Source organism: Phyllobates terribilis, unplaced genomic scaffold, assembly GCF_046119375.1.
Source record: "Phyllobates terribilis strain yellow unplaced genomic scaffold, ASM4611937v1 Scaffold_1__5_contigs__length_1240528914, whole genome shotgun sequence".
Lineage (NCBI taxonomy): Eukaryota > Metazoa > Chordata > Amphibia > Anura > Dendrobatidae > Phyllobates > Phyllobates terribilis.
Window position 1 is genome coordinate 237,357,439 of NW_027362761.1, and position 19,960 is coordinate 237,377,398.

The 19,960-nt window shown below is 42.2% G+C and overlaps 1 protein-coding gene across 1 annotated transcript in view; it reads left to right on the top strand.

Annotated features, from left to right (window-relative positions):
• The first annotated feature begins 392 nt into the window (after positions 1-392).
• Positions 393-19,960, top strand: part of NRL (neural retina leucine zipper) — a 30,499-nt gene continuing 10,931 nt past the window's right edge. Inside the window, exons 1-2 of the mRNA XM_073653306.1 lie at positions 393-636; positions 10,458-10,889. Coding sequence (XP_073509407.1) covers positions 10,458-10,889 — 432 coding nt within the window. The 5' untranslated portion in view covers positions 393-636. The remainder of the gene's footprint in view (positions 637-10,457; positions 10,890-19,960) is intronic.

The window sequence follows — 19,960 nt, forward strand, 5'->3', positions numbered from 1 at the left end:
CCATATCTATCTCATATCTATCTATCTATCCCATATCTATCTATCTATCTATCTATCTATCTATCTATCTATCTATCTATCTATCTATCTATCTATCTATCTCTCTATCCATCTCTCTATCTATCTCTCTCTCTATCTATGTATCCTGTCTGTCTGTCTATCTAATTCTATATGTTTGTCTATCTATACACCTATCTAGTTACTGGGCAGAACTCACAGACTAAATAGGTAAGGGTAGTGCCAGACTTTCCAACTCTACACCCCACCCCTCAGCTCCTACTTTCTGCCCCTCCACCCTTTCTACTTATTGGAGAGCTTTAGCCCAGCTCTGACAGATCTAACAGTCTGTGAATAATTTTCCAGCACACCCTCCCTCCCCAGTGCCCTCTGCCCTCTCCCTCCCTAGCTGTGCCCTGGCTATTGCTATTGGAGAGTCCATAATGAGATAAGCGTGAGCTCACAGGCCCGCTATTTAACCCCTGCACCCAGGGCACAAGCAACAGATAGGGGCAGTTAGGAGGCACGAGGGTAGTTAGATTGGCACCGGGGGCAGAGCAGGCTTTGCCCAGGAATTGCATGGGGATCTGTGGAAAGGGAGAGGACAGGAGGAGCTGACCACAGTGTTGCCCACTCAGAGTAAGTTAGCCTTGTGTCTTGTCCACCTTGTACGTCTGGACTTTGTCACTTTGTGTCATTCGCTTTCTGTCACACTTCGGTGTGGTACAGGTGTGTTCTGTCTGACTTGTGCTGTCTCTCAATGGCTGACTGCCACATAATACCCTGAACAATTAAAAAATTGTCTTAAATCCTGAGATAATTGTACTCGTAAAGTCATTTCCTCTCATTCATTAGGGCTGCAGTTAATCTTGGTATAGTCTAGAACTGCAAGGCCACACAAAAAGAAATGAATCATCTACTCATCATCAGCGTGTGGATGTTACGGTTAGATATTGGTTGCAGCTGATTGTCTAATGGATGATGGGTATTGTTAATCAGTTATCTGAATAGATGCACAGTCTGTAAAGGCCATATATACTGTTTTAGATGGATGTTATCTATATACAATGCGATAAGGGATTTGAGATTAAATGAAGAACCTCACTGTTATAGAAGTCGCAGTCCATTAGACTTGTACTTTATAGTCTGGCAGTGTGCCCAGTATGGGTGATGGCCGACATACTGGACAGTGCAGGTTAAGGTAGAGTCAGAAGGACTGTTAATCATGCACTAATGCACCTTCATGCTTGTGGTGGTCTTAAGGTTTGACCAGATTGAGTGAACGTTGTTTTTCTTGCCTATAAAATGTAACATTTATTAACTAATAGTTATGGTTAAGTTAATGATTAGTACAGAACTTCATTTTGATCATGATGATTTGAGATGTGGATGATGATACTTTCAGATCTACAGTATAATAGACAAATGACATCTGTGATCCTTAGGGTTTCCATATCACTTCCTTATCTGCCCGCTCCCCTCCTAGTTTCTGTGCCCACCTCTTTCCTCCCCTGGGATTTTTAAGATCCTACTTTTTCTAGATTTGACCTCTCCAAGATTGTCCAGAGTCACATAAGCCATTTTAACACTATGGAGACTGTGTCTCCATCTCATCTATCTTTCCCGTACCCTCTTTCCCCTCTTGATATAAGTACCAACTATCTTTCTTCAAACTTTTCTTATCTCCTACCTTAATTGTACACTTCTGCTGCATTAAGGCCTCCATATATATTGATAAAAATTGTCTGAACTCACCAATATCAACCGGAATGAATGACAGAGTAATTTGTATGGGGGCTTCCTGACTTTCCTTCTTACAGATAGTTTCATAGATTTTAAGGTTGATGGTAGACATAAGTCCATCGAATTCAACCTATTAACTAATATATTGATCCAGGAGAATGCAAAAAACCCCATGAGGCAGATATTAATTGCCCCATATCAGGTGAAAAATTCCTTCCTGACTCCACATACGGCAATCAGACTAGTTCCCTGGATCAACGACCTATCACAGAATCTAGTACCCATAACTGGTAATATCTTATTTTTTTAAGAAAGGCATCCAGGCCCTCCTTGTACTTTTGTAGTGAATTGACTATTATAACATGTTCCATAATCTCGCTGTTCTTATGGTAAAATTATAATGTGATTATGATGAAACCTTCTTTCCTCTAGACGTAGAGTATGCCCCCTTGTCCCGTCACAGGTTATTAGAAAGATCTCTATACTGTCCCCTCATATATTTGTACATTGTAATAAGATTGTCCCTAAGCCTTTGTTTTTCCAAATTGAATAACCCCAAGTTTGATAACCTGTTTGTTTTGCAGTTCACTCATTAATTATTATTAATAACCTTGGTCACTCTGCTCTGCTTCTCTTCTCTCAGACATTTATGGCATAGGCACAGTAGTATATGACACATAAGTCTGGTAGATGAGGGTATGACCAACATGCCCGGATCTTGTATACCATTTGCAATTCAAAGCAGCCAACAGATAAGTCACAAATATCTGCAGTTGAAAAAACTTTAATAAACCCCATGTAATTTTCTGTTGGTGCAGATGTGGCAGAGTAGATTATTATATCTGACCCAAAAATTAGATTCATTACATCGCCCATGCAATTTAGATAGCTGTCAACGAAACACGAAAAACTCTGCCAAACATCTCTAGGTGTGTATTCCTGGGAATTGGATTTTTAAAGAGGTTGTCCACTACTTTTACATTGATGGCGAATCCTTATAATAGGTCATCAATGTCGGATCAGCTGGGGTACGACACCCGACAACCCCACCGATCAGCTGTTATTGGTGTGGGCGGGATAGGCCATCAATGTAAAAGTAGTGGACAACCTCTTTAAATTCAATCTAGCGGTTCCCTATCTTTCCCGAATATTATCTATCAGGGATGAGTCAGGAGTCCACCATACACATTGGACGGTTGGCTGGTAAACCAAAATCAACTTTACCTCACACCCATTCCTTCTTGCATATCTCCTAGCATAGATTACTGGAGTGTGTAACTTCCAGTATGTAAATTGCTTCTTCAGAGATGAAGAGGACTTTAACTGTAGTGCTACCGATTGGAACAAGCAATCCTAAAAGTCAATATTGACCCTTTAATGAGCCTTCCCACATGACTTAGGATAAAAGCCAAACCAGAATTTCAATTTGCAGACATGTGTTTCGGGGTGTTGCCCCTCGTCAGTGCAAAGTATGAGATCTGATTTGTCTGCTTATTGAGATTCTAGTTTGGCTTTTATCTTAAGTTATGTGGAAAGACTTGTTCAAGGGTCGATATTGACTTTTAGGATTGCTACTTCCAACAGATGGCACTACAGTTCAAGTCCTTTTCCTCTCTGAACAGGCAATTTGCATATTTAATTTCCCAGAGGAGCATTACATTGCCTACAAGTCTCCTTACACTGGCATGTCAGACATGTTACTCTACACAAGGAAAAACGTTAGCTCTTACCCTCCAATTTAACATTTTGGCCATATGAAGCAATTATAATTCAGATAAAAACAACAATGACCATTTATAACAATACTTGCCAAGTACATGAACAAAATCAACCACATTAAAAGTGATTGTCCACTACTTTATCATTGATGACCTATCCTTAGGATAAGTCATCAACATCTGATCGGTGGGGGCGGGAAACACCTGGCACCCCCGCCTTTCAGCTGTTACCTGTGCTGGCGGCAGCCAAAGTACTCAGTTGTGGAGAGGCGCAGTCTACTAATAGTGGCCAAGGCCAGATACTACACATCTACCCTCTATTGATTTGAATAGGGGCGGATGTGCAGCACCCGGCCGCGGCCATTATCAGTAGACAGAGCAGCTCCATAACTGAGCACTGTTGGCCGCCGTGGCACCAGGAACAGCTGATTGGTGGGGATGCTGGGTGTTGCACTTCCACCAATCAGACATTGATGATCTATCCTAAGGATAAGTCATTAATGTTAAAGTAGTGGACAACCGCTTTAAGAATATTGGGTATTGTACATGAAATACACTGCTCAAAAAAATAAAGGGAACACTTAAACAACAGAATATAACTCCAAGTAAATCAAACTTCTGTGAAATCAAACTGTCCACTTAGGAAGCAACACTGATTGACAATCAATTTCACATGCTATTGTGCAAATGGAATAGGCAATAGATGGAAATTATTGGCAATTATCAAGACACCCTCAATAAAGGAGTGGTTCTGCAGGTGGGGACCACAGACCACATCTGAGTACCAATGCTTTCTGGCTTATGTTTTGGTCACTTTTGAATGTTGGTTGTGCTTTCACACTCGTGGTAGCATGAGACGGACTCTACAACCCACAGAAGTTGCTCAGGCAGTGCAGCTCATCCAGGATGACACATCAATGCGAGCTGTGGCAAGAAGGTTTGCTGTGTCTGTCAGCGTAGTGTCCAGAGGCTGGAGGCACTACCAGGAGACAGGCCAGTACACCAGGAGACGTGGAGGGGGCCGTAGGAGGGAAACAACCCATCAGCAGGACCGCTACCTCCGCCTTTGTGCAAGGAGGAACAGGAGGAGCACTGCCAGAGCCCTGCAAAATGACCTCCAGCGGGCCACAAATGTGCATGTGTCTGCACAAACGGTTAAAAACTGACTCCATCAAATCATTTAACTTCTTTATCCTCTCACCTGAACTGGTATTTATCCAATGCATTAATTCACATTTTTCTAATTACTTTTATTGCTCATGTGATATTTGATGCTGTGATATTATTTTTTTCCATTATTGTTTCTTGGATATATATCTGTATATACACTGCTCAAAAATAAAGAGAACACTTAAACAACACAATGTAACTCCAAGTCAATAACACTTCTGTGAAATCTACCTGTGCTGTTATGAAGCAACACTGATTGTGAATCAATTTCTCTTGCAGTTGTGCAAATGGAACGGACAACTGGCAGAAATGATAGGCAATTAGCAAGATATCCCATATAAAGGAATGGTTCTGCAGGTGGTGACCACAGACCATTTCTCTGTTTTCATCCTTTTTGGCTATTTTGGTCACTTTTTCATTTTGCCATTGCTCTCATCCCTAGAGGTACAGTAGCATGAGGCGGTGCCTACAGTACAACCCACAGAAGTTGCTCAGGTAGTGCAGTTCATCCAGGATGGCACATCAGTGCGAGCTGTGGCAAGAAGGGTAGCTGTGTCTGTCAGCACAGTGTCCAGAGTATGGAGCAGATACCAGGAGATGTGGAAGGAGCCATAGGAGGGAAACAACCCAGCAGCAGGACTGTTACCTCCTCCTTTGTGCAAAGAGAAACAGGAGGAGCACTGCCAGAGCCCTGCAAAATGACCTCCAGCTGGCCACAAATGTGTATGTGTCTGCACAAACGGTTAGAAACTAACTCCATGAGGGTGGTATGAGGGCCCGACGTCCACAGATGGGGGTTGTGCTCACAGCCCAACACCGTGCAGGACTCTTGGTATTTGCCACAGAACACCAGGATTGGCAAAGTCGCCACTGGCGCCCTCTGCTCTTCACAGATGAAAGCAGGCTCACACTGAGCACATGTGACAGACGTGACAGAGTCTGGAGACGCCGTGGAGAGCAATCTGCTGCCTACAACATCCTTCAGCATGACTGGTTTGGCAGTGGGTCAGTAATGGTGTGAGGTGGAATTTCTTTGGAGGGCCGCACAGCCCTCCATGTGCTCGCCGGAGGTAGCCTGACTGCCATTAGGTACCGAGATGAGATCCTCAGACCCCTTGTGAGACCATATGCTGGTGCGATTGGCCCTGGGTTCCTCCTAATGCAGGACAATGCCAGACCTCATGTGGCTGGAGTTTGTCAGCAGTTCCTGCAAGATGAAGGCATTGAAGCTATGGACTGGCCCGCCCATTCCCCAGACCTGAATCCGATTGAGCACATCTGGGACATCATGTCTCGCTCCATCCACCAACGTAGCTTTGCACCACAGACTGTTCAGGAGTTGGCGGATGCTTTAGTCCAGGTCCGGGAGGCGATCCCACAGGAGACCATCCGCAACCTCATCAGGAGCATGCCCAGGCATTTTCGGGAGGTCATACAGGCACGTGGAGGCCACACACAATACTGAGCCTCATTTTGACTTGTTTTAAGGGCATTACATCAAAGTTGGATCAGCCTGTAGTGTGTTTTTCCACTTTAATTTTGGGGGTGACTCCAAATCCAGGCCTCCATTGGTTAATAAATTTGATTTCCATTGATGATTTTTGTGTGATTTTGTTGGCAGCACATTCAACTTTGTACAGAACAAAGTATTCAATGAGAATATTTCATTCATTCAGATCTAGGATGTGTTATTTGAGTGTTCCCTTTATTTTTTTGAGCAGTGTATGATAAATGATCATGTTGCTCATTTTTACATCAACATTTCAGGCCTGGAAGTTCATTGCTATGGTTGGTTGGTGAATTTCTGCTAATCGATTCTTGTAAATGAGTATTTATATAATCTTAAAGCTAGCCTTTTCTATAATTGCTGCCAGAGAAATATTCCTGACCACCAGATGTATAATCCCCCAAATATCAGATGAGTCTCTGCAATCCCTGTAGATGTTAAAACATAGAAAAGTAGAGTTGGATGGGACCTCCAGGGTCATCTGGTCCAACCCCCTGCTCAATGCAGGAAATGTTAGATAGTCAACAGTATCTGACATGAGAAAATTAAAAGATTAGATCAATGCTGACACATTCATCATTCTCCTTTCCTTTCCATCTCCTTATTGTATATACCATTGTTTCTCCACCTCTATCTCTTGGATGAGCAATATTCTGTGCCACAGCATAAGATGAGCGCAGGAACTGTCAGACAGTATCACTCAAATCTGAATAGTAAATCCAGGATAAGACACAGCTCAGAGACGGAATTATCCGCACGTTATGGGACAAGTGAGGTCTTGAGATATATATCCTACAGTGATCAGTGGATAACCTCAGGCTCTTGGCTGTAAACAGACATTGGTATAGTCCAATTGTTCATGAATTGAGATGAACGTATCGTATTAATATGTGAAGGGCACACTTTTTCTACAAACTTAAATGGAACATTAAACAGATTGATTAATGAATTCATGCAGTCTTTATGAATTTTCTCAATATATACAGCGTGACAAAGTCACTGGCAAAGTACTGGAGGGGAGATATGTAGCACTAAGGTTAGCTCCAGTAATTAAAAATAGGAAAAAGGTTCCAGCACACGAGTGAGTTAAACAGCCATCTTGGGTGCTAGGGTGATTGAACACCTGTAGAGAGGGAGGAGGTCAGAGGATAAAATCCCAGCCTGGAGAGCATTTGGTGTGGGCCTGGAGGTGAAAGCTCTGAGCTGTTTGTTTCACACATGCTGGGTGTATGGAGATTGCAAGTCCCCTGGTGTGAATCCCTTTGTTAAGGGACATGGAAGCTAGACTCTAACCAACACTATTATATAGACTTGTTATTTTATGTTTTACCTTCTGCCAGACAAAGGCTGTATTTACGTTTTCTGGTGACATGATTTATGAGAACTGCAATAAATCAGCTGCACTTTAAATAGAAACGGTTCCTGTGTCTGCCTCTTTAAGAAGCTGACTGAATCAATCTACCACAACAGCTAAGACAATCAGAAGATATTCTCCAGCCATATTAATAATGGTCATGGTACATTGCAGTTACGATACTAGAATTCACCCAAAGTTATGTTTCTTTTTTTAGTGGTTATCTCAATTGGACAAGAGATGAGCTCCCTGAATAGGACCTCCACTGTGAGACACAACAAAGAGCAGCTTCTACTCTTATGGACTTGGCATGACCATGTATTATATGGTTGACTATTTGTTTCAATAGACACCTTGTATTCCAACAATTACTGAGTAGTGGCTGCTGCAGGGAAAATGTAAGCCCACCTGAAGTCTCCCCAAAACTGATTGCTGGTGGTTTAAAGGGGTTGTTCGGCCTTAGGCTACAAGTCTGCAGTCACTCTATGTGACTTCAAACTTGTGAATCCACACAGCGAGTGGGCGCGTGACCGCAAGTGTGCGATGTGCATACACGCGGTCACGTGCTGACTATATGCGCGCAGCTTGCATTGAGCGAGGCTGGACACTTCTAGTCAGAGTGTGGCCCGAAGTGTTCAAATCGCATATTTGTGGTCACATAACCGGCCACTGCCGGCGTCGGCACTGGAGAATCATCACTGTGCGGATTCACAAGTGTGCAGTCAGATAGAGTGACTGCAGACTTGTGGCCTAAGGCCGCACAGACCCTTTAAGCAAAATGATTCAAAGCCCCTTAATTAAAAAAAAAAGTTTACTCACAATCTCGCTATGTTATAAGAAAAAGAAATGTTATATACTATACATTATACGGTACATACATTATAATATACATTATACATTATAATATAACCAGCAATAAAATATTCAGCAATTTATGCTACAGTTTCACCGACTAGCCTTTCCTCCACACACATACATAGATATCAATGAGCCTTGTGTGCCCATGACCCTGTCACTGGTTCATTGATCCCATTGCTAACTGTTCCCCTCTAACCTTAAAGACTACAGGTACAAATAAACTGCTAGCAAACCAACTGATTCCTACTGCAGTTGTCTGTCATAATGGTGGCTATAGACATAAAGGCTTACATTTCACGCTGTAGGCTTTTCCCTGGTCAATAACTTGCAAGGTTTTATGTGCTTGTAAAAATAATTGTCCATTGTCTTTTCAGGAAAAATTCGCTAAAGTCATCCAATGATAATGTGACTATAAAAATGAATATCGGTGTCATGATTTTTAAAGGGAACCTGTCACCTCGGAAAATGCTATATACCTGCAGATAGGGGGTTAATCTGCAGGTAAATAGCGTTACAATGCTGCCTGGTTGCCTTGTGAAATTACGGACAATAGGAGAAAATGAACTTGTTTCTGCCTGGGAGCCGTCGGCTTTCAGTCATGAGACCGTGCACAGTCACCGATCACAGCACCGCTCACTATATTGTGAGCAGCGGTTGTAAGCATGCGCCAGCACTTTGGCTCTGCAGCACACCAGGATGTCATAGCGGTATCATTACATCTCACAGACTGAGAAACCTGCTCTAAGCTATGGTGGGGGCGTGTTCTTCTTTCTCTTGAGTGTTGCTGCCTGCCTATGATTGGTCAAAATCATACAGGGAGAAGAAGTACACGCCCCCAGTGAAAACTCTGACAACACCCACTTTTGCTTTAAAAAAGTTAACTCATTAGGTGCCAAATGCTTTGACTGCTTATACCTCCGCAACGGAGGTATAAAAAATAAGGTAAAATAAATGACTAAAAAGTTTTATTTCACTCTGCAGCCACTATTACAACCTGTATCCAGTTTAACATGGCAAATTTGGTGAAATGTCCTCTTTAACGAGGTACATCTTTCAACTGCCATGTGCCACCACCCAAAACGTTACTACTGGAGTAGAATTCTAGTGTAATATATCTCACTTTTAGTATTGTATATTATCATGAATTAGTCGGGCAAGCTTGTTTACACCCCCTCCCACCCCAACTCCACCCAATCTTCTATATGTTGGGAGAACTGGCTGCGAGTGGTGTAAAAATGCCAAAACTTTTTTGTACAACTTTGAGTTGTGCAAAAATGTTGTGATATTTTAAGGTGTTTTACACCAAAATTCAAGCGTAAACACCTTGATGAACTGGGCCCTTAGTCTTTACTCAGGTTTATATATTATTACACACAGACAAGTCTACACTACCAACATTGAACTTAACAGTTCAAAATCAGAAAAGTACACTTTTAACTGCACTATAAACATGGAAAGCTGTAACTCAAACCACATAGAGGCAAAGTCCAAAAGAGAATGTATCAAGCACACAGTTAGAGACAGACCAGACCTTACATGTTAGATTATATAATTCGGCTGTTATACTCAGCGCATATAATGTTATGCACAGGCAATAGATGGTGTACGGTTGCTCCACCAGCTAAAAAAAATATTTTAGGTATTTTTTCTCACATCTCTTAAGCATAAGGCCACGTTCACACAATGTATTCGCAATGTAATTTTTTGCTGTGATTTTCCATTATTGATATGGCCATTGGACCAGGATCCTGTGAATTGATTTGATTATCTGAAATCAATCTCAAGATAATGAAAATTCTCACTTTATTAAATATCTGGAACTAAATGTAGGAATTAGTATGGTATATGGTACTAGTTGATGTAAGGTGAACCATAATTTGGCCATCCAACACCAGAGCCAATGCCTAGCTCGCAGGGAACACTTGGGTAACATCCAGCCATGCAACAGTTTTTTTCCTGATGACATCTCAGGTGATAATCTCCAAGGCCCCATAAACATTCATTAAAACCCTTGAACATTTGATTTTGGATAATGTTTGCGCATATGGAACATCTACCGAAAAAAATGCTGCTGCTTCAATCCAATGTTTCTTGTGTTACTTTTTTACAGATGGCGCTCTCAGATCTTCCCAGCACCCCATTGGCTCTTGAATACCTCAATGACTTTGATCTAATGAAGTTTGAGGTAAAGAGAGAGCCTCCTGAACCACGAACCAACCGTCTGGCCCCACCTCCATCTCTGGGCTCTACTCCATGCAGCAGTGTACCACCATCACCAACATTCAGTGACCCCCCTGAGCCAGCAGGACCACCTCGTCCTAGTCTAGAAGAACTTTATTGGATGGCAGCACTACAACAGCAGATGGGTGGGGAAGGACTACCGCTAACTCCAGAGGATGCTGTAGAGGTGCTGATGGGTGGTGGGGTGCCATCTTTACAAGGGATGGAGGGGGGATACAGGACTGGGGGGCAGCACCCTCACAACACTCACCCTTCTGGTTATTTGCTGAGTCCAGAAGATATGAATGCACAACAACACCAGGTGAGCTGGCCTTTTTTTTTGTTTAATTGTGATACTTTTTTGATATGCAATACTTTTTTTGGCATATCTTATGACTTGACCAAGCAGTCCCTGTTAGAACAAGTAAATAAGCAAAGTGTAATATTACCCAATTCCCAGAGAGACTGCAAAGATATCCCAGATTGTCACACCTGAGTGATTATGTGAGGACATATGTGTGACACCTTGCATTGTTACTGTGTGACAGGATTTGTCAGTACAGTTATAGCTATAAAGCCTTACATGTCACTGATCACTTAATCAGCTAATATCAGAAGATTGACAGGAGCTAAAGATAAGGACATTCAGTAAACAGGAGGAAACAAAGGGGACAATTAATCAGTTTTGTTTGTGGCGGCTTTGCCTTTTTTTTTTTTGCACCAAAAGTAACGCACAATGTTTGATAATTTGTCTGCATTTAAAGATATAATACTGGAGCAAGAATTGTGACATTTCTGCATTTTTTTTAAAAAAGTTGCAACTTATAAGGTCTGGGCTTCTATGTGACTATTGATTGATTTTAAGTATTTTGTGGCACCTGCAGTCCACCCAATGGCTTACAACTTAATGTATTGTTTGGACTGCAGCGGTAGCTAAATAGTTAAATTAACCAGTAGCGCTACAAATGTGGTAGTGTGGCCTAGGCCTAAATAGAACTCATTTAAAAATGCCGCATAGCAAACTTTGCAACATTTTGGTGAGATAAAACTGGTGTAAAAGCAAAAATTCTATCAAATATGTCCAGACAAAATAGTAATGGAAGAGTACACTATTTACAGCAATAATGTTCACAAGTTGGTGCCCACAATTACTAATAGCTCCATTTCTGATATTATTCTGCAGTCTATAGCTCTTATATGGTATTATATGTTACAGGCATTAATAAAGATGTTTCAGTATTATGTTACATTTATTAATATTTAATTAATATAAAAATAATTATTTATTTAAAATGTAAATGAGCACAAATAAGAGCAATGAAAATGGGGGATGTTCAATATACCGATATTGGGGGGTATTCTTGAAATAACTTGAGCAATTATTAAAAAAACAAAAGACCATAAGGCTATACGTGTTTTTGGTGAGTTTTTTTATGCTGCGTATTATTAATAGTCGCACAGTCTTGCAGATGAAACAGCTTTTTCCATGCAAGATTAATTGTGCAGAATACAGTGGAAAGACCGCAGTGTGCCCACTGCATGTGAACGTAGACCAATACATTCCCAAATATATAGTTCAAATAAATACATATTATTCATTTTTTTACCATAAAATTACATTTAACTTCCCCCTTTTCAGTATTCCAAACATACAGTGCCTACAAGTAGTATTCAACCCCCTGCAGATTTAGCTGGTTGACACATGCGGAATTAACTTGGCATTGTGACATTTGTACTGTAGATCAGCCTGGAAGTGGGAAATGCACTGCAGCTAATATTGTTTTTGGTTTTTTTTTGTTTTGTTTTTTAAAACGTTAAAAGTTAATTCAGTGTCATTTATTATTCAACCCCTCAAACCACAAGAATTCTGTTTGGTCCCCCTAAAGTATTAAGAAGTAGGTCAGCACCAAGAATAATGAGCTTCACATGTGTGGATTAAAGATCTCTTTTGCCAACCTTTTCTGACTATTTAAGACCCTCCCCAAACTTGTGAACAGCACTCAGACATGGTCAACATGGGAAAGACAAAGGAGCATTCCAAGGCCATCAGAGACAAGATCGTGGAGGGTCACAAGGCTGGCAAGGGGTACAAAACCCTTTCCAAGGAGTTGGGCCTACCTGTCTCCACTGTTGGGAGCATCATCCGTAAGTGGAAGGCTTATGGAACTACTGTTAGCCTTCCACGACCTGGACAGCCTTTGAAAGTGTCCTCCCGTGCCGAGGCCAGGCTTGTCCGAAGAGTCAAGGCTAACCCAAGGACAACAAGGAAGGAGCTCCGGGAAGATCTCATGGCAGTGGGGACATTGGTTTCAGTCAATACCATAAGTAACGTACTCCACCGCAATGGTCTCCGTTCCAGACGAGCCCGTAAGGTACCTTTACTTTCAAAGCGTCATGTCAAGGCTCGTCTACAGTTTGCTCATGATCACTTGGAGGACTCTGAGACAGACTGGTTCAAGGTTCTATGGTCTGATGAGACCAAGATCGAGATCTTTGGTGCCAACCACACACGTGACGTTTGGAGACTGGATGGCACTGCATACGACCCCAAGAATACCATCCCTACAGTCAAGCATGGTGGTGGCAGCATCATGCTGTGGGGCTGTTTCTCAGCCAAGGGGCCTGGCCATCTGGTCCGCATCCATGGGAAGATGGATAGCACGGCCTACCTGGAGATTTTGGCCAAGAACCTCCGCTCCTCCATCAAGGATCTTAAGATGGGTCGTAATTTCATCTTCCAACAAGACAACAACCCAAAGCACACAGCCAAGAAAACCAAGGCCTGGTTCAAGAGGGAAAAAGTCAAGGTGTTGGAGTGGCCTAGTCAGTCTCCTGACCTTAACCCAATTGAAAACTTGTGGAAGGAGCTCAAGAATAAAGTCCACATGAGACACCCAAAGAACCTAGATAACTTGGAGAAGATCTGCATGGAGGAGTGGGCCAAGATAACTCCACAGACCTGTGCCGGCCTGATCAGGTCTTATAAAAGACGATTATTAGCTGTAATTGCAAACAAGGGTTATTCCACAAAATATTAAACATAGGGGTTGAATAATAATTGACCCACACTTTTATATTTAAAATTTAATAAAATTCAACTGAGCAACATAACTTTTTGGTTTGTAAGATTTATGCTTCTGTTCATAAATCCTACTCTCGTTTGCAGTTTGAAGGCTCTAACTTATTTGCATCTTATCAAACCAGCTAAATCTGCAGGGGGTTGAATACTACTTGTAGGCACTGTATATGTTTTTTTTTTTAATCTGTTCAGGTAAAATGCATTTCTGTACGTGATAAAAGATTCAGATCTTTTTTGTATACGTTCTACATAACAAAAATAAATAAGAAACTATTTTTTAAAACATAATATAAAATAAAATTGATTTCATAAATATATTTTTAATTTTAACATTTTTATTGTCAATTAAGGATTTATTCCAAAGCACCACAAGCAGTACAATTACAAAATCATTGAGGCAAAGAATAACAAAAGAACATAATAGTTTAGAATTACATGTAAGACTAGATATTGAATCGTTACTACATATACAGTACAGACCAAAAGTTTGGACACACCTTCTCATTTAAAGATTTTTCTGTATTTTCATGACTATCAAAATTGTACATTCACACTGAAGGCATCAAAACTATGAATTAACACATGTGGAATTATATACTTAACAAAAAAGTGTGAAACAACTGAAAATATGTCTTAGATTCTAGGTTCTTCAAAGTAGCCACCTTTTGCTTTGATGACTGCTTTGCACACTCTTGGCATTCTCTTGATGAGCCTCAAGAGGTAGTCACCGGAAATGGTCTTCCAACAATCTTGAAGGCGTTCCCAGGGATGCTTAGCACTTGTTGGCCCTTTTGCCTTAACTCTGCGGTCCAGCTCACCCCAAACCATCTCGATTGGGTTCAGGTTTGGTGACTGTGGAGGCCAGGTCATCTGGCATAGCACCCCATCACTCTCCCTCTTGGTCAAATAGCCCTTACACAGCCTGGAGGTGTGTTTGGGGTCATTGTCCTGTTGAAAAATAAATGATGGTCCAACTAAACGCAAACCGGATGGAATAGCATGCCGCTGCAAGATGCTGTGGTAGCCATGCTGGTTCAGTATGCCTTCAATTTTGAATAAATCCCCAACAGTGTCACCAGCAAAGCACCCCCACACCATCACACCTCCTCCTCCATGCTTCACGGTGGGAACCAGGCATGTAGAGTCCATCCGTTCACCTTTCTGCGTCGCACAAAGACACGGTGGTTGGAACCAAAGATCTCAAATTTGGACTCATCAGACCAAAGCACAGATTTCCACTGGTCTAATGTCCATTCCTTGTGTTCTTTAGCCCAAACAAGTCTCTTCTGCTTGTTGCCTGTCCTTAGCAGTGGTTTCCTAGCAGCTATTTTACCATGAAGGCCTGCCGCATAAAGTCTCCTCTTAACAGTTGTTGTAGAGATGTGTCTGCTGCTAGAACTCTGTGTGGCATTGACCTGGTCTCTAATCTGAGCTGCTGTTAACCTGCGATTTCTGAGGCTGGTGACTCGGATAAACTTATCCTCAGAAGCAGAGGTGACTCTTGGTCATCCTTTCCTGGGGCGGTCCTCATGTGAGCCAGTTTCTTTGTAGCCCTTGATGGTTTTTGCAACTGCACTTGGGGACACTTTCAAAGTTTGCCCAATTTTTCGGACTGACTGACCTTCATTTCTTAAAGTAATGATGGCCACTCGTTTTTCTTTACTTAGCCGCTTTTTTCTTGCCATAATACAAATTCTAACAGTCTATTCAGTAGGACTATCAGCTGTGTATCCACCTGACTTCTGCACAACACAACTGATGGTCCCAACCCCATTTATAAGGCAAGAAATCCCACTTATTAAACCTGACAGGGCACACTTGTGAAGTGAAAACCATTTCCGGTGACTACCTCTTGAAGCTCATCAAGAGAATGCCAAGAGTGTGCAAAGCAGTCATCAAAGCAGAAGGTGGCTACTTTGAAGAACCTAGAATATAAGACATATTTTCAGTTGTTTCACACTTTTTTGTTAAGTATATAATTCCACATGTGTTAATTAATAGCTTTGATGCCTTCAGTGTGAATGTACAATGTTCAAAGTCATGAAAATACAGAAAAATCTTTAAATGAGAAGGGGTGTCCAAATTTTTGGTCTGTACTGTATATATATATATATATATATATATATATATATACACTGCTCAAAAAAATAAAGGGAACACTCAAATAACACATCCTAGATCTGAATGAATGAAATATTCTCATTGAATACTTTGTTCTGTACAAAGTTGAATGTGCTGACAACAACTTCACACTAAAATTATCAATGGAAATCAAATTTATTAACCAATGGAGGCCTGGATTTGAAGTCACCCCCAAAATTAAAGTGGAAAAACACAATGCAGGCTGATCCAACTTTGATGTAATGTCCTTAAAACAAGTCAAAATGAGGCTCAGTTTTGTGTGTGGCCTCCACTTGCCTGTATGACCTCCCTACAATGCCTGGGCATGCTCCTGATGAGGTTGCGGATGGTCTCCTGTGGGATCTCCTCCCAGACCTGGACTAAAGCATCCGCCAACTCCTGGACAGTCTGTGGTGCAACGTGACGTTGGTGGATGGAGAAAGACATGATGTCCCAGATGTGCTCAATCGGATTCAGGTCTGGGGAATGGGCGGGCCAGTCCATAGCTTCAATGCTTTCATCTTGCAGGAACTGCTGACACACTCCAGCCACAGGACGTCTGGCATTGTCCTGCATTAGGAGGAACCCAGGGCCAATTGCACCAGCATATGGTCTCACAAGGGGTCTGAGGATCTCATCTCGGTACCTAATGGCAGTCAGGCTACCTCTGGCGAGCACACGGAGGGCTGTGCGGCCCTCCAAAGAAATGCCACCCCACACCATTACTGACCCACTGCCAAACCGGTCACACTGAAGGATGTTGCAGGCAGCAGATTGCTCTCCACGGTGTCTCCAGACTCTGTCACATCTGTCACATGTGCTCAGTGTGAACCTGCTTTCATCTGTGAAGAGCACAGGGCGCCAGTGGCGACTTTGCCAATCTTGGTGTTCTGTGGCAAATACCAAGCGTCCTGCACGGTGTTGGGCTGTGAGCACAACCCCCATCTGTGGACGTCGGGCCCTCATACCACCCTCATGGAGTTGGTTTCTAACCGTTTGTGCAGACACATGCACATGTGTGGCCTGCTGGAGGTCATTTTGCAGGGCTCTGGCAGTGCTCCTCCTGTTCCTCTTTGCACAAAGGAGGAGGTAACAGTCCTGCTGCTGGGTTGTTTCCCTCCTATGGCTCCCTCCACATCTCCGGGTATCTGCTCCATGCTCTGGACACTGTGCTTACAGACACAGATACCCTTCTTGCCACAGCTCGCACTGATGTGCCATCCTGGATGAACTGCACTACCTGAGCAACTTCTGTGGGTTGTACTGTAGACACCGCCTCATGCTACTGTACCTCTAGGGGTGAGAGCAATGGCAAAATGAAAAAGTGACCAAAATAGCCAAAAAGGATGAGAACAGAGAAATGGTCTGTGGTCACCACCTGCAGAGCCACTCCTTTATATGGGGTATCTTGCTAATTGCCGATCATTTCTACCAGTTGTCTGTTCCATTTGCACAACAGCAGGAGAAATTGATTCACAATCAGTGTTGCTTCATAACTGGACAGGTAGATTTCACAGAAGAATTATTGACTTGGATTTACATTGTGTTGTTTAAGTGTTCCCTTTATTTTTTGAGCAGTGTATATATAGATATATATTTATGAAACAATAATGGAAAAAAATAATATCACAGCATCAAATATCACATGAGCAATAAAAGTAATTAGAAAAATGTGAATTAATGCATTGGATAAATACCAGTTCAGGTGAGAGGATAAAGAAGTTAAATGATTTGATAAACTGTCCTGTGAGGGACAAAGGAATCCCCATGTGTATCGCTGAAATTAGGCTTCCTAAACGGGTTGCGTGAATACATCACCAGAAACACCAACAGTACAGAAATATAACACCAGAACCACCATCAATACAGGAATACATCACCAGAACCATCATCAGTACATGATTCCATCCACAGAATGACGATCAGTATATAAATATATCACCAGAACTTTTATCAGTACAGTAATGCATCACCAGAATGACCATCAGTACATGAAGACATCGTCAAGCTCAGTATAGCAATCAATTGCAATGTCAGGTCTGCCCCATATACATTTGTATCGCATGAACCATGAACCTACAACTCCCAATATGTCTTTAACAATAGTAAGCAGATGCTACTGAGAGGAGATTAACTTTATTCCTCCTGGCAGATTTCAGTCAACTGTAACCACACTAAGAAATTGACTGATACTCGTCTCTGAAGATGATCACAACAATACAGCAGTCCAGTGTGTATTGAGCGGTAACTGAATATGTGTTGGTGTGCCATCATGACTGAAAGCTGGAGGTTGCTGGGAGAAATAAAGTTAATTTTCCCCCGGTAGCCGTGTTTTCAGTTCGGTGGCTGGGCAGCTTTAGAACTTTAAAAATCTGCACGTTAATAGCATTCGGGGATGTGACAGTTTCCATTTAAATGTCGGCCCTCCACAATGCCCCCTTCCCATTCCAGGCCCCCTTTTCATACTGTTCCCCCCACGCTGTATCCCCCTTATACTGCCCAGTCTCTATACTGTGCCCACCACTCTCTATACTGCCCCTCACACACTACGCAGTGTCTTTACTGTGCCCCCCTAACACTTTTCCCCACCCATTTTCTCACCTTACACTACCCTCTATACTATACTGTCCCCATACACATTCCCCTAATACTGTCCCCTCACCCCATCACACTGTCCCTCACTTTCCACCCCATACGGCCTCTTCACAAGTCCTTCTGCCCCCCTCCCCCAACCTATTAGCTGTTTGCGGGGGTTGCAGTAAGCGAGTCCTGGGGTGAAGAGCTAACTGTCCTGGTGTTTGCATTTAATTTAAGAAGGGATTAGTTTTGGAAACACTATCTCTATATTGAATAAGAGGGCTGCGAAAATGTAATCCCAGACAAATCCTTTAAATATCAAAGAAGAAATTTCCAACTGAGTGACATTATTATTCGATGGAAATGCAGGTTCCTATCATATACGGGACAGTTATCATTACAAACATGAGTTATCAGTAATACCTTTGCAAATTTAACCACTTGTAGAATAAAATAGACTATCAAGTATCATGCAGAAGAGGTAGCTGCCGTATAACTCTATGTGTAAGGCCATGGCCCCACTATCAGTATTTGATCAGTATTCGGTCAGTATTTTTTCTCAGGAGCGGGAGCCAAAACCAGGAGTGGGTGATAAATGCAGAATTGGTGACTTGTTTCTATTATACCTTTTCTCTGATTGTTCCTCACCTGGTTTTTGTTATGATCTGCAACATAAACTAAGGAAAGAATGGGAAAAGCTGTCCCTACATTAAGACTAAGCTGAATCCCTACGATGTAACGGGCTGCCTGTTCCTTGTGAACAGACCTGCCTTCGTCCTCGGCTAGTCTGAACGAAGACCTATAGAATAAAGGGAGGGGTCCCTAAAAGAACTAAGGACTGGGACAAAAATGGGACACCTCCTAACAGAAGTTGTTGTAGAGCAAAAAGACAAACTGACAAAAAGTACTAGAGGTCCCAGAGGACCAAGCGAACTAGACAGAGATAGGCACCGAAGCACCTGGCTAGAGAGACAGGCGAAAAACACTGAAGTCCAGCAAAGCCAGAAGGGCGGAGCTGGAATATATAGGCAGCTGGTCACGTGACCGCAAAACACAAGATAGCAAAAACTAACAGGAGGGTTCTAACAGTTTTGGCTTTCACTCCTGAGAAAAAATACTGACCAAATACTGACCAAATACTGATAGTGGGGCTGTGGTCTAACCCTTGCAACATGACCAGGGATAAATGTTATAGCAACACTCCAACGTTATTTCACCTCTGTGTGCGCCTTGCCACAAATTGTACTCCAGTCCCTTCTGGAGTAAGATTTATGGTGTAGCGACCGCCGCCACCCACTTTGTAGGATCCGCCAGTTGCGCCAAAATTATGTGAATTTTAAAGGTTTTTAACCCAGCATTTTGGCGTAAAAGCTTTGATGAATTGGGCCCTGAATGTCTGACACCAATAACTGTGTCATTAAGTTGATTCAAATACCAGTAGTCCTCTATAAGACTGCATTCACAAGTTCTAGCTGCGGAGCGCTTTTTGCTGTCAAATGTGGTAAAATTGTAATGTTTTTTGCTACAACTTTTGAAAATGGTGTATTATACATGTTGTATATTATCAGGGCCGTATTTGCCCTTAGGCACTTGTAGGCACGTGCCTAGGACGCCGG